This window comes from Carassius gibelio, chromosome A15 (genome assembly GCF_023724105.1).
Source record: "Carassius gibelio isolate Cgi1373 ecotype wild population from Czech Republic chromosome A15, carGib1.2-hapl.c, whole genome shotgun sequence".
Taxonomy (NCBI): Eukaryota; Metazoa; Chordata; class Actinopteri; order Cypriniformes; family Cyprinidae; genus Carassius; species Carassius gibelio.
The window spans coordinates 18,646,926-18,663,260 of NC_068385.1; the positions used below are offsets into that span (position 1 = coordinate 18,646,926).

Consider the following 16,335-nt stretch of genomic DNA (forward strand, 5'->3'; position numbering starts at 1 on the left):
TTGCACACATTTCTTTGAAGGATTGCAAAAAATATCGCATGAATATCGATATATTGAAAAAAAATCCATTTCCATCTGCTGAAAAGCTTTATGGAGATGAAGATTTCGTTTTTCAGCACGACCTGGCACCTGCTCACAGTGCCAAAACCACTGGTAAATGGTTTACTGACCATGGTATTACTGTGCTCTCCTGACCTGAACCCCATAGAGAATCTGTGGGATATTGTGAAGAGAAAGTTGAGAGACGCAAGACCCAACGCTCTGGATGAGGTTAAGGCCGCTATCGAAGCATCCTGGTTCTCCATCACACCTCAGCAGTGCCACAGGCTGATTGCCTCCATGCCACGCCGCACTGAAGCAGTCATTTCTGCAAAAGGATCCCGACCAAGTATTGAGTGAATAACTGAACATAATTATTTATGGTTGACTTTTTTTGTATTAAAAACACTTTTCTTTTATTGGTCGGATGAAATATGCTAATTTTTTGAGATAGGAATTTTGGGTTTTCATGAGCTGTATGCCAAAATCATCAGTAATAAAACAATAAAAGACCTGAAATATTTCAGTTGGTGTGCAATGAATCTAAAATATATGAAAGTTTAAGTTTTATCATTACATTATGGAAAATAATGAACTTTTTCACAATATGCTAATTTTTTTAGAAGGACCTGTGTGTGTGTGTGTGTATATATATATATATATATATATATATATATATATATATATATATATATATATATATATAAATAAAACAGCAGACAGTAGGTGAAAAGTACTCGGGTGACCTACAAGTGTGCATTAGATGGACATTTCACTATCCCATGAGGCAACAGGAGGGGATTTATGAATGGCAAAGACCCAATGAGCGTATGTCTTTTCACTATACACACAACTTTTAACACAATATCCCAAAATTCACAATATTTAAATCTTGGCAAATAGGAAAGTCCAATTAAACACTCAGTAACATGCAACTTCCACCTAAAAAAGTACTAATTAGGCAATAGTTATCATATTTAGGGGCCATTTACCAGATAATCCGTATTGAATCAGGCCTCTAATTAAGTTTGCAGTGGAGATTCAATCAAATTCAGCAAATGTGTGTGATTAAACGCAGCTCTCTGTTGGTCACTGGTCTGATTTTCTCTCATGCACACGGGCTTGATCAGCTCTCAGACAGCTCTGGTGAATGACAACACAGCTCGTTATATTCAGATTAGAAATTAATGGATATTGGGGGAAGTGTGTGTGTGTGTGTGTGTGTGTAGGGGTGTTTAATTCCATCTAAACGTTTAATGATGGTATCATTCTCTAATACGGTCACACACAGAGAGGTACACAGGTGACCCGCATGACACAGCATAATTAAGGAAAAGTCTTTGGCTTCTCCATGGTGAAAGAGCAAGCTGCTCTAATGATACGGGTTAAATGCTGTTAAACGGCTCATTAAAATATATGATCTGCATGAATCTGGACAGGAGGCAAGTCTGTGTCAGAGAAAAACAGTTACAGACTGAAGTAGTGAAAGCAGTGAAAGTGAAAGTGACAGCCAAGTATAGTGACCGGACTGAAAGAGTCAGAAAGAAACAACAACAAAGGGAAATCTTGTACAAGACAATTAAACTGAACAAAAGAAAGTTAGGACTACCAAATAAACAGTTCAATAAACTAAGTTAATATTGTTACAATTTAGATATCATATTTTCTGTTTTTGCTCAGTTTGGCACATTAAAATACAACTGTTGTTATTTGCTTTGTTTCTGAATGAATCAGCATATCATAAAAGTGTATGTGTAATACATATGTTGAATCCAATTATTTCTAAAGCTACTTTTTTTTTTTTTTTTTTTCGTCTATTCAATGATTTTCTCATTAAATACACCAATGACTTTATAATTTAGGGGGCAATTTATCAGCCCAAACCGATGTGTGATTAATTTGCTATTTATCAGCATATCATGTAATTTAGATAAAAAAATTTTTTAAAGAATCGCTTCACAGCCCTAATAAAAACCTAAATCTTTCTTATAGTTTGATTTTAAACGATAGATGGGCTCTATTAGGAGGTATGTTGTGTGAAATCCCCAGTTAAACAAGAAGAACTGATTTAGCAGGAAAGAGTGCTGATATAATACAGGCACAGATCACAGTCACAGATCTCAGCTGTCCAGCAGCATGCATTGTTTTCTTCATTTGATTGGTTTCATTCTCACAGTTCAGCTGGTTTGTTGTCGTAGAGCTGAAGTTTCCTGAGGGATGTGTGAGCAGAGCCTGTTCATCAAGACCAAAACCTGCTTTCACTGTGTCACTTCCACATCGGGAGGACAGAGACTCAGTTTTTGGTGGCTAAAGACCATCAACAATCAAGAACATTGCAATAATTAAACTGGGGCTATATGAAATACATATAGTAGGGGAGAGCGGGGTATGTTGTCACACTTTTCACAATGTCTAACATTTACTGAGCACCATACATCAAAATGATATAAATCTCATACCAAATGAAAGAAGGAAGTCTTGGGCACATATGTTGTATTCATAACAACTTTATATCTTATCTCATTACAAAGTTGTAGACTGTTGAATAGTGAGTGTGCACTTGTGACAATTTGCCCCATCGGAGGGTAAGTTGTCACACTAGGGCGGGTAAGTTGTCACAATAGATTATCTAAAAATAAGAACACAACTACTTAATTGTGAATATTGATTTTAATTTTTAAACTCAAACCAAACTGGAAATATAAACATCCATGCCTGGAGAATCTGGAAAAACAATTATTTCAATCCAAATAATGCACATTTCAATTAAGTGGCAAGACCACTATACTTTGAACTTTAAACTCAAATGTTCTATGGCTTTCACATAAAACCAGATAACTGAATGGAATGCTGCAGATAACTTGCTTAACTTTAACACGTTTAACCTCTGAACAAAACAGATGCCCTGTATCTGACTAATAGGAATCATCTCCAGAATCACAATTCTGACACACATAAATTGCCTGGCCTGAGGTGCAAGCATCATGGGCCCAATTGTTGCATTTTACACATTTTACCCAGGTCTCCTTTGGACGACTCTTTGAAAATGGCTCTACACAGACCAGGCAGAAGCACTCTTCATCATCTTATGATGACTCTTGCATGATTTTTCTTCTTTTAGCTGCCTTGTTTTTCATAGGTCCAGATTTCTGCTTCCCTTTCTTTTGAAACAGATTTTTGCTAGATTGAGGCTTATTCTTTTCTATTTTTAGTTGCTGCTTCACTGGCGTGTCAGTAAGTATTGCTGTTTTGCGTCGTTTTCTTCCTTTGCTGGCTGGTTTTCGAGGGCCGGCTTTTGGATATGGCCGAATGTCCTCTGAAGTTGGTAGCCCACTGTCAACAATAGCATTGCTGGGTAAGGGTGAGCTGGTGATAGTAGAAGCATAACTCGGTGTGCTCGGCACCGCAGAGTTGGTGCTGGGGTCTGGCATGAAATGGTTTGTGCTGGGGCCTGGCAGGGCAGAGTTGGTGCTGGAGCCTGGCAGGGCAGAGTTGGTGCTGGAGCCTGGCAGGGCAGAGTTGGTGCTGGAGCCTGGCATGGAAGGGTTGGTGCTGCAGCCTGACAGCGCAGGTTTCTGAATGGAGCGATCTGTGGCGTAGGATGGTGCAAACTCGGTTTCCATAAATACATCTCTGTTGTAAGGTTGAACCCCAGGCACCCTAAAGCCAGCCTGAATGTTTAAGGGGGTTGCAGCCAGAGGATAGGCAATTGCCACAATCCCAGGTATGTCATAAATCGACATCGTCTTCCCAGGGTTGTTCCTCATCCAGGCATCGCATTAACATTCTTTCTGTTGAAGCTACTTGCCCTGGCAAGGCTAGTTGCCTCTGGCTTTCTCACTGACAGCGTTGTATGCCGCTTTAAGAAGCCTGTAAACCACTCTTTGCTGGCCTTTTCTTTTTCTGACCACAAAGGTGCAAAATTCAGCTGGTGTGCCACAGCAAACTGGTAAGCAAGCTTTCTGACCTCACTTGGCGACAGACCAAAATAAATGTCAGCTGACCTGGTAATATACTCAACAAGCTGCTTTTCCAAATCAGGTGAAAAAATCTTCCGTGGCGTTGTATAACCAACTATTGTTGTTGGCATGTCTGTCTGACTTTCAATTTCTTCTCTGGTAATCTTTTGACAATACCGAGTCAGAGTACGGTAATTTATGTTAAAATCCTTTGCTGTACTTCTGATGGATTTGTTCTGCAACTTTACCGGCCTGACTGCCTTTAACATTATGTCAGGTGGTGTATTGCCATGCTCTGTCTTTCTTTTATAATTTCGAACCATCTTCCTTCCTATCTTTCCTTCCTTAATTCCTGATTTTCCTTCCTTCCTTCCTTAATTCCTTTCTTCCTTCCTTCCTTCCTCCCTTCAAACAACTTATTGCAATTAGAAATAAATTACAATATCACTATTTATCATGTTTTCTGAGCATGTTCGATGTGTTTGTTTGTACAGGGGCAAGTTGTCACATGTGACAACTTGCCCCAAAGTCATTGAGACAACTTGCCCCATACTTACTTGTGTGCTAATGTGGTCTAAATCTCAAGTTTAGCTCATCATATCACTTTAGCTAAAGTATCAAAAGACACGTTACTGTCTCCTCTATTTTGTGCAAAATAATCATTTTAAACATTCACAGCTAACAAAGTTGTATTACATAAAATGTAAAGTGAATTTTTTTTACTTTTTATGCAGAAAAATAAGAAAATTGTGCTAACTTCAGATTACAGTGATCTTGACCACATGTGAACAGGAAGTTGACTATAGAAGAAGAAGTCACATAAAGTGGCTATTTGATTTTTGAGATAGAGCCTCTAGTGTTGGAGTTATGAACAGTGTGACAACTTACCCGTGTGACAACTTACCCCGCTCTCCCCTACTTGTTAAAGGTTTGGAAACATCGTTTTTCTATTAGGTCTCTTCTGCTCGCCAAGACTGTATTTATTTGATCAAAATACAGTGACGTTGTGAATTAAAATATTTGTTTTCTATGTGAATATCTGTTAAAATTTAATTTATTTCTGCTAATTAAAGCTGTATTTTCAGCATCTTCAGCGTCACATGATCTTCATCATCAAATCAGTCTAATATACTGAATTGCTGCTTAACTACCCTTTAAGATGTGTTCACATTTACTGGTGTCTGGCAAATCTTTATTTGATTTATTGGAAGTAGACAGTGAAATTTGTGACTGACTGGATTCTGCCAATGGAAAATATAACCACACTTATACACAACAAAAAGAAAAAAAAAGAAAGAAAAGAAAATGGTAAAAAACTAACTTGTGAACTTGTGACTTTTTAATCTCACTAATATATATATCTCACAATTCTGACACTTTTTCTAAGAATTGAGGACATAAAGTCAGAATTACAATACATAAACTGAATTATCTATTAATGAAAACTACCAGAATAACTCTGAATTGTGAGATAAAACGTTTCCATTCTATTTCCTTTTTGCATTCTTTGCGAGGCTGTAATATGTTTCCTCTGTTAGCTGCAGGTTAAACATCTTAAAGTTCGGCTCACCTTCCTCCTTTGTCTGTTCCTCTCTCAAACTCTCCTTTGCTTTCAGCACTTCATCGGTTTTAGCTGAAATAAGAAAAACAGCAGATTGCAATATTAGTAATGAGTTCTAAACAGCACATTTCATGCATCAATGGGACGTCTTTTATTCTTTAACATCTCTCTGCATGTGTACACGTCTCGCTGTTTGCACAGCTTAAGCTCATACTTATCAAACACTTTTTCAGCGAGCTAATTAAAAGCCTGAGAGAAATCCTTGCGTGGTGGAAACAGTGTGTGTACAAGTCTTATGGCAATTCATTTAGTCTGTTGACTGGCTTCTCTCCTGCCCTCCAAATAATGAAGACGTTAGCCGAGATGAAGACGTATAGTGAGCGCTGAAGGGGGACTATCAATACAGCCTGTAAATTAATTACACCTCTGTTCCCGCACGTAATTTATTCTAAAGCGTTCGCGTCTCCCAGGAGCAATTTGCCTTTATTGCTGTTTCACTCGCTGATGAGAGGAGTCCCTCATAACATTACCTTCTATGAGTTTCAGCTTCCAAGTAAAAGGAGATGGAAGGGTAATCACAGTCATTAAGAAACGCAAGTTGTACAGTTTAGTCCAAATTCAAGTGGATAATGTGATTGTTTGAGTGTGGTTTGAGTGGACATTAGGGAAAAGACACAATGTGTTTGGCATGCTGAAAGGGAACAACCCTCTGTTTTTGTCTACCAATGCTCCACAAGTCTTTTAATCGGCATATTTAACTCTTATCAAGCTCAGTTTGTCTCTCTGCTTCTCTCCTCGGTGCCACTGATCTAAAATACTCTGTATCTCTACTGGAGGGATGGAAACCAAACTGTGCATAAGATATCCCTTCATTTGGGGTTTTGATGATGGTGGTGGAGATTTCGGTCATATTGGCCCAGAATCCTCCATAGGTGTTTAAATGTATTATATTCTGGTGACTGTGAAGGACATACACATCATTTTCATCCACATCCAGTCATGGAGTCACCTCTTGTGCCACTGTTATCTCATAAGAGACCACTTCCATCAGAACACCAATGTTTTATTGATTTGTGGTCTCTCTTTCCTCTAAGGCAGGGACGCCCAAATGTTTTAGCCAAACACCTTTGACATTAAATATTCACTCATAGTACCCCTGAGTTAATATATCGGTAATTTCACATTTTAACAGCTCTCTGATGCTGGTTAATGGTCAAATGACATGCAGGTAAACCGATTTATTTACATTTTTTCTTTGCTTCTTTTAATTTTAAATCATTCATATATAAAATAGTGCTTTCAAATGATTAATCACGATTAATCAAATCCAAAATAAAAGTTTTTGTTAACATAACATCTGTGAACTGTGTATATTTATTTTGTATATATAAATGCACAAATATATATGCATATATATTTTACAAATATTCACACACACACACACACACACACACACGCACACTGTGACAGTTGCTGCCTCCAGCAGTAATGCACGTGGCATCATGCACTCTTATAGCAAGCATAATACAACGTTTTGTATGCAAGTTTAATAACAGTAATAGACGCTAATTGTTTTATTTAGACTATACGTTTATGGTAATTCACAAATTATAATTTATATATATTTTTTTTATAATTAATATTCATCTCAACGCCCTGCCACCACTGGTTGTTGGTCCATTATCATCGCGGTGGTATAAATCTGCCTCTGTCACAGCCTTATAAACACACAAACACACACTTATATATGTGTGTGTGTGTGTGTGTGTGTGTGTGTGTGTGTGCGTGTGCATGTGTGTGTGTGTGTGTGTGTGTGTGTGTAATGACATGGGTATGACACAGGTATTACAAGGAGAGGGTGACTTATGAGCACATAACCCATGTCCCCATTTTTCAAAACACTTATAAATCATACAGAATGAGTTTTTTTGAGAAAGTAAAAATGCACAAAGTTTCCTGTGAGGGTTAGGGTTAGGTGTAGGGTTGGTGAAGGGCCATAGAATATACAGTTTGTACAGAATAAAAACCATGACACCTATGGGATGAACACACTTTACACAAAAACAAATGTGTGTGTGTGTCTGTGTCTGTGTGTGTATTTATATATATACACATGATAAATATACAGTACACACGCATATATTTTCTAAACAAAAACTTTTATTTTGGATGTGATTAATCATGGTTAATCATTTGACAGCACTAATTGGCCCAAAAATTATATTGCGATTTTGTCATATATGGTGCTTTTAATGGCAACATGGAATTTCTTGTATGAAAACGTCTAATATTGCTGCTGATGAAACCAACTTGCAGGGTCTTTAAACTTATTATTATTAGTTTTGAGTGTAATAATGAAAATAAAGGCGTAAATATATTGGTGGTGTAAACTGAAGTTGAAAAAATATATTTCATAATTATTTAATTTTGCTTTTAGTTTGACAGACAACTGATGCAAAAACTTCTGTCCACAGACACAGTATGCTGGAAATTGTGTGAATGCATAAATGAACCAAGAGGAATGGAGCACACCACAAATGCATGTAAACCTCACAGTCTGTATATAGCAGCATTACATACAGTGAACAGTGACATGCTGAAACTCTGTTGAAACTCCAGCGTTTGTTGGTGTGGACACTACTATCGTTAATTATCCTGCATGGGGTTAATGGGTTTTAACAAAGCCACTTGATTTTCCTTGTTCATCCGTCTGTATATTACTCCATGCATTAGGAGCTGAAGCTGATGATGCACACATTAGATATATCATGATCACAGCATTAGATAACACGTCACTATCCGCAGCAAGCTGAAGACTTTCACTTCATCTGCACTTAATTCCAGTTTGGTCGGCAGGATGGATAATGGACCCTCGGCTGAAATCCAGTTGTGATTATGTGTGTAATTGCAGCTCTGGGCATGCTGGACTATGTTTTCACTGAAATGATCACACAGAATCAAATCCATCCGCCTCCTTCATCCAGTGATGGCTCGTTAGAATCCGATGCAATGATACGAACATCGGAGAGAAATGGCCGGGGCCAATTATCAGAGATTGATGGAGCGCTGGTGTGTTGAACACGGGGCTCAGAGGGGCCTGCGATGTAGATTGATTCAAGCGCTTCAGCTTTATCAGGTTTATCTGCAACCGTAAAGACACAAGCAGAAGAGGCTCTACGTCCCTCTTTACACAGCAGCAATTCATTGATATAAAACCGCCGACTGAAGGAGGTTAGCGGCTCCTGAAATAACATTAAGCAGACATGTACTGAATTGAAGCACGCAGGAGTGTTGAACTGATGCCGCGTGAACGCAGGACGCATGAGCTGCTGCAGGGTGTGAGGAGCAGTGATTTGAGCAGGTTTGAGATCTTCAAACTAAATGATACAAACACCTGAATCACAGTGCGCTGATGGAAGGAAAGGAAAAAAAGAAAAGTGTGAAATGATAAAATATTGATCCAGACACACTGATCACCTTTCAGCCTCATCAATGAACACATAATAGAATTAACTTAACTCTAAACTCTTATCTCAGGATGAACGGCTGAGGAAAACGCTGCATACGGATCATTCTACAGAACTGCTTTAAATTTAGAATAAGATTTTTTTTGACACAACCTGGTACACTCAATTTGCATACAATATTTTCATACTGTTATGGAAAACACCACATTCACATTTGTATTCACTATATTACAAAGGATTATATTTATCTATGATCTATTTTGTTATTTTCGGCCTCCCTGTAAAACAAATTTTTAAACAGATTTTTCTAAAAGATTTTCAAATGTTAACAATCTTAATAAAAAGCCATTGTATTAAAGAAATCAATTGTTTCCATCATTACTGTATTCGAAAATCAAACGCTACCATTGAGTTTTGCACAATTAAACCGAAATCACTATCATTTTAAAACAAGCGAGTGTAATAAACCGTACTTCTGAACTTCTGAAATACATCACGATTCAGAACTGAAACTCAAGTTTAGTGACTGCTCCAGTAGCGACTGGGTGATACAGTGATGTTTGTAAGGTAGTTTTGAGCATAACTTAAAAAATAAAATGTTTATTAGTTCATTTCATAAAATGTACATTTACTGTACTTCAAAACGATGGGATCTAATCAAAAACACATGACTTTCTGGCCAAAAATTAATGGACACAGCTAAAACCAGGCTCCGCAATGAGCTGAAATATTCTGTCTTTCAGTAGTGACATGAAAGTGTTTTTCACTACTTTTCTATCATTCATTTATTTTCATTATTATTTAAATATGTGTATTATATATATTATTAAATATCAAACTGTCTACACCTTTTTATTTATTGTTATCATCTATTGTTATCTAAATGTATTTCAATTATTTTCATATTATTTAATTTATTTATTATTAACCTATTTATTATATACACACACACCTCATAATAGAAAGTACTCTACATTTAATTTCGCATATATTTAACTTTATTTTTATTTCAATTAATGATTTGGGTTTAAGTGGATCACAACATCTTTATGAAATTCCCAATACATGAATATTTAATAGATTTTATTTTAATAATAATGTTTACTATGGTACCATAAATTCAGTAGAATGGTCCACACACTCATCCTGGAAACATCCTGAATGATACAGCATCACACACAACGCTGAGGCATGTGTGAGAGGGATTTCACATCAATAAAAGACAAGAATACTCGCATCTTCTCCCTCCTTAAAACAAACCCTTAAACCAAATGATCCCAAACCCATGCAGAATCCTCATCTGCAGCCTCAGGCTCTCCATAAAACCACACAACAGCCGTAATAATCCTCTGTGATTAATTACTCCAGCCGTGATCTCTTACAGCGCTGCAGTGAAGGAGAGAAGGGCACGGAGGAGCAGGAGAAGCACCCATGGCTGCGTACCTGCGCCTCTCAGTCCCCGCTCAGTCCAATCATCATTAGCGTGTACATGCATCATGTAGCGTTTCAACTAAATACAGATAGATTTAAACCACATAGTAAATACTGTTCATAAATGAGTTAAAAGGGCATTAGTACTCTATGTACAAAGGTTATCTGTTCATGTGTGTGTGTGTGTGTTAATGAGAGACTGACAGATCAATGCAACTAAAAGTTGTAGCATTTTTCAGTAATGTGACCGTAGCTCAGCTGTTTCAGAAGACTGACTTTTTCATCAACATGCAACTCTTCCAAAGAGTAGCAGTGCAGTCTGACAAAACACTACATTACTGTTTTTGTCACACTGAATTGCTCGAACGCACGCACACACACACACACACACACACACACTAGGGGTGTGCATGGATAGTCGAACATTCGAATATTTGTTCTGCTGTAATTATTCGATAAATAAAAATGATATTCGAATTTTCGCCGAAAAAAAAAGTTCACAATAAAACCTAACTTGGTCACTTTCTGTGATTCTCCACGGCATATTTGAAGATGTATGCAAGCAAGATATAATTAATGAATGAATAAGGGGCCGTTCACACATTGGGCCTTCAAACGCGTGGAAAACGCTAGGTGCGCCGCGTTCTCCTTTCCAAAGCGCTCGGGCAGAAGTGCTCCTGAGGCGTCTGCCGTTGCTAAGCAACAATGCTGAAGACGCGGAAATTTCAGCAAAGGATAAATGGATTTGCAGCACTAAAAATCACTTTCAGTAGCTCTGCTCCTAAATTTATTTCAAAATGGCAATCCATATACAGCTACGATCAGCTGTTCCTTCATCTTGGCTGAGCTTTCAACGTTGTTCTGGGAAAGGATGAAGCTGAATGTTTAGTTCTTGTCACATGACCTGTGGTGCACGCTTGCAAAAAGTTGAGATGTTTTTAACTCGATGCGGTGTGGAGCCTGAATAAAACGGGCGTGTCGCACCACTTGCGCATCGCGACCACGTCACATCCACTATGAGCACGCACACGCCTACATTGGAAATAACGAACTTGAGCGCGCAAAAGACGCGATATGTGAACGGCCCCTAAGAACTGCGGTCTTCTACAGTACTTCAAATATGCCATGGAGAGTCACAGAAAGTGACCGAATTCAGGAACATTGCTGCGACATCTCTCCAGCAACGAATAAACACTGCTAACTTGGAGAATGCAGTGAAAACTCCTCTTCTCGCGTCTGCCCTAGACCCTTGGCACAAACATCTCAGGTTTCTTGAGGAAAACATGAGAGAAGAAAAAAAAAATTTGTGGAACATCATCAGAACATTTTCTTTGATACGAGTGTTGTGGATGCAGCCGCAGCTGGATGGAGAGGATGCAATGCCCACTCGTCGGAGAAGGCTGAGCCAGTTCTTCAGTGATGATTACAGAGAGTCCAGCCGAGACGAGTGGGAACAGTTCTTGCTGGAGCCATGTATTCCACCAGATGAGGATCCCATTGAGTGGTGAAATGAAAACACAAAGCACTTCACAAAACTTATTCGCTTAGCACACCGTTATTTGTGAGTCCCGCCAACGTCCGTGCCGTCAGAGCACGTTTTCTCCGCGGCCGGCCTTAAAAGACTAAGGAGCCGACTTTCCCCCGATCATGTTTACATGCCTGTGTTTCTAAACAAGAACATGCAAAACAATAAAAAAAGCAAAAAAGATTTGCTGACAGTTTCAAAGTTAAGTGTTCTACAATAGCCTAATTGCTGCAAGCTGCTTTACGTTTTTTTTTTTACTTTTTTAGACCCCTCGAGCCGAGCTTCGGGACAATTTTCACGTCATGGTTCAGACGCAGGCCAGGCCTCCCTTCTGTCTTAGACAAAAAAAGTTATTTTATATTTTAGACATCCATAAATAAGTCATGTAAAAAGCTGGTGAATACAACACAAGACATTTTCTTTACGGATTGCAATTATAATGAAAGAGTTTTTGTTTTCAGTTTGTTTTATTTCGTAAAGTAGTCATTTAAAGCTTTCTATAGATATATTTATCATGCCTGTGGGGCATGTTTTCACTGAGGTTCAGTTCATTTTTGTACTCCTGTTAAAGACGACATGGCAGACAGTGCATCATGTTTGTTTTCTTTATTTTATAAAAGCACAACGTTTTGTTGATATTGTGAGTGCACACAAATTAAAGACCTAAATAACAGACCTTTAGCAGTTCTGAATTATGTATTACTCTTATATTTATGAGCAAAAATGACTGTATCCACTGAAAAAAAATGAGATCATGCTGTCTCAATGTCCTGAAGCGTCTCCGCACAAACTATTGCTTATACAGTAGCGCACATTTATCTGGGTCTAACGTTTAAACCTTGTTATATGCTTGAACTGTTTTACATCTATAGATTTTATTTTAGACAAGTTGTGATGATTTGAGAAGGTTAAATTGATCGAACATATGCTCACTGTCTGTTGCTGGCAGCTTGGTTGTTACTTAAAAAAAAAAAAAAAAAGTCTTAAAACAAAACAAGTACTGTAGTCTTTAAATATGAACTGGTGTGGAGTGCATGCTCATGGAATATGAATATCCGTAAATGAGCGTGTGTGTCCTGAGCGTCCACGTCAATCAAATGCAATCTGAATGTCAGAGCTCGGGGAAATGTGATAAATCAGCCGCTTGCCAAACGACAAACATGATATTTGTGGTAGCACCCCACAATTTAAAAAATGTCCCTTTGAATCAGGAATTTACTATACACTCACATTATCTCTTACACACACACACACACAGAGCTGTAGCTTTAGTCCTACACACTCGCACAAGTCTGTAAAATATACAGACACAAGTGTGAGTGTTTTTATAGTAAAGCATTCGATGACAACTAACCGGTGTAAGCATCCCAATTAAAACCACTACATTCACATCATCTTTTGCATGAAAGAAATCAGACTTTGGCAGGATTCAATTTGTGTTCTGACATATTTCTAAAGAACGGTCAGGTTAATTAGTTGTTATTTGCAATCGCAGATAGAAACCACAGCCTATTTCACTGTGGCTCACGAAAGCAATTCAGTGAAGCTCAACAACTAAACAAAACAGAAAAGCACTTTGCTTAAATGGAGATCAACCAAACACTGACACATTCGAGTAAAACTTAAATAATATTCATGAAATATTAACAACTAAACCATTAGAAAGGGAGCTATCATATCAATTTGATCAATTATTCATAAAAAGCACTTGTATTTCTATTTGTATGTGAGAGATCAATGCCTCTATAATCAGATATCCGTGGTCGGACCAGGCCCTGCTTCTTCCCTTCTCCAGCCACTGACAAAAACATGCACGTTTTTAAGAGAAGACATGCGTGATGAAGATATGAGAACCACCTTCACCAAGAGTAATTAATAACTTACATGTGTATAGTGTGGTGTTGTTTTGAATCGGTCCCCAGAGAGGGAAGAGAGCGCGCAAACATCACAATCAAACCCTGAGCGCTGATCAAATATTCCACTTCCGCACATTCCACCAGACGCTTGTCCACACAACTGTGGGCTGAGTATAATGAGAGATGATTTCATTCATTTTCAGAGTAAATACTGGAGATTTGGTTGCAGAAACAAAACAGTCTGAGAGAGTTCATTATGTCCACAGGAGACTCTGCCTAATGAAGCTTGTTTTATTCATGAGCGTTTGGAGAGAAATCTGCGTAGGCCTGTCTGTCTCTTTTGAAGGTATCTGCCATGATTCGATCTGAGGACATATTGCTTGAAGCCTCTAAAAGTGGTAGAAGTACAGTGGTTTAAGAGAAGCTCATGATGTGGATTGAGTGACAAATGGAGACAGCATCAGGTGACTGTTACTCCTCCCACTACAATTAAATAAGATCTACACATTCATCCGTACTCACACTTGCCTCAGACTGTCACACAAACATGCACTTAACCTCCTCCATCCCCAGCTCCTCCTTATACACACATGATCGCTTAACATCTTGTCCACAGAGATCATTATCAGCTAATAGCTGCTTAATCTTGTCCAGTCTCATTTACAGACCTGAATCACGTCTGCATGGAATTGTATATCTGTTGCATTTAACACAATCCTGGTATTTTAAACCTCAGTGAGGATTGCTCGTGATCATATCCTCAACAAAGTCACACCTCAGCAGTCAAAATGACAATGTCAAATGTTTAACAGAAATTAGGTGACAGGAAAAGTGAATGGGTGAAACAAAAAAGCGAAGTCTGTATTCTCTCTTGCTGCAGGAATGTTCAATGGGTTGTCACAAAATATACACAAAATATTACAATGCAAATTGAATCTGAAATGTAAAGTTAACTACAAGAGGTCGTCAATGACCTTTACAATTTTTGAAAACATTTTTAAAGTCAGCATGAAATCAAAATAGTCAATTCCTCTTTTTTTTTTTTTTTTTTTTTTAAACACAGCAGTATTTATTATAAATTGTTTGTCTGTGCACCTTGTAAAATGTAATTAACCCCATGATTTACTCACCCTCAAGCCATCCTAGGTGTACATTACTTCATTCTTTCAGAGTCATAATTCAGAGTTATAATAAAAAAGCGTTCTGGCTCTTCCCAGCTTTATAATGGCAGTGCATGGGTGATATTCAATAGTCCAAAAGAAGTCCAATAAACTGCACCAATCCATCATCAAAAGTGCCTCACAAGGCTCTGCTAACTAGTATGCAAGTTCAAGAGAGAGTGGTGTCCAGCGGATGACGTACTTAAGGATGTACGCATGGAGTAATTTTCATTTTTCAGTGAACTATCCCTTCAACATGACCCTCTCCCTACATACAGTAGGACATCTCTTCTCTGGTGATGTGTAAAACGAATGGTGTGAGAGCTGGACAATAACATCGGCCGAGAGCAGAGTAAGATCTGTTCCCTCCAGAAACCAGTCACTTGTATGAAATAACAGCAAGTGCAAGGACAAAAATCAAGTCCCATCCTACGTTATTTTCTTAATCAAGAAGCCATTTCACTTGAATACATTTCTATAAGGCAGATAATCATGATTTCAGGTTTATGCTGACATCCTCATAATATACCATCAATTTATTGATGCAACACTGCAATAAAGTGACGGGATCCACCGTGCAACTCAACTTTCCTGAAGAGAATCGAAGATGTATAATGACATCTAGTTATGGCACATCATGCTCCAGCCCTCGGTGTCTGTGCACCAGAAAACTGCTACTTGCCATGAAACCCACCCAGCATCTGCTGATTGATTGACAGACACTTGGCAATTAAACAAAAAGAGCCACGCGGCACAGCTGGACTGGGGCTAGCACTTCAACACCTGGCACAAAGGCCTAGAAACACGGTGGTCCCCGAGACAGTGCTTAGTCAAGCACCAGGAGGACCGGGGAAAGATCTCTTTTCTGTTACATTAAAGCATAGAGGTCCGGGGAACCCAGACCAGAGAGCTATACATAAACAGAGCGATGCAAATCAGAAGAGGACATGATCTGAGGGAGGTGAAATCACAACCTGTTGAAGAAGAGAGAGAAAGCGTCTCACCATTGAAGACTCCACTTCTCCCTGTCATCGTTTAATGCTTACTTTCATTGCTTTACTTAAAATATTGATAATCAATTAGCGCTACTTCTGTTTTGTTACAGAATTGGTGTCAAAGTCTATCAGGCTGTCAAAGCCAATTCAAAGCTCACTCAGAGTTCATTCATCCGTGGTCGCTCAGCCTTTGGAGCAGTCATTAGGCGTGAGGAACATGGCCCAGGGTGCAATCGCCCTATTCTCTTTCATTAGGCTGAGATGAGACAGGTGAGGGAGATTATTCGATCACAAAGCCCTGCACATGCTGTCAGATTCCCCCTCCGTGTACTTCATCTCCTC

General features: G+C 38.5%; 1 protein-coding gene across 1 annotated transcript in view; it reads right to left on the reverse strand.

Annotated features, from left to right (window-relative positions):
• LOC128028723 (serine/Arginine-related protein 53-like) overlaps positions 1-16,335 on the reverse strand; it is a 119,601-nt gene that overhangs the window by 14,283 nt on the left and 88,983 nt on the right. The window contains exon 7 of the mRNA XM_052616047.1: positions 5,569-5,631. Coding sequence (XP_052472007.1) covers positions 5,569-5,631 — 63 coding nt within the window. The remainder of the gene's footprint in view (positions 1-5,568; positions 5,632-16,335) is intronic.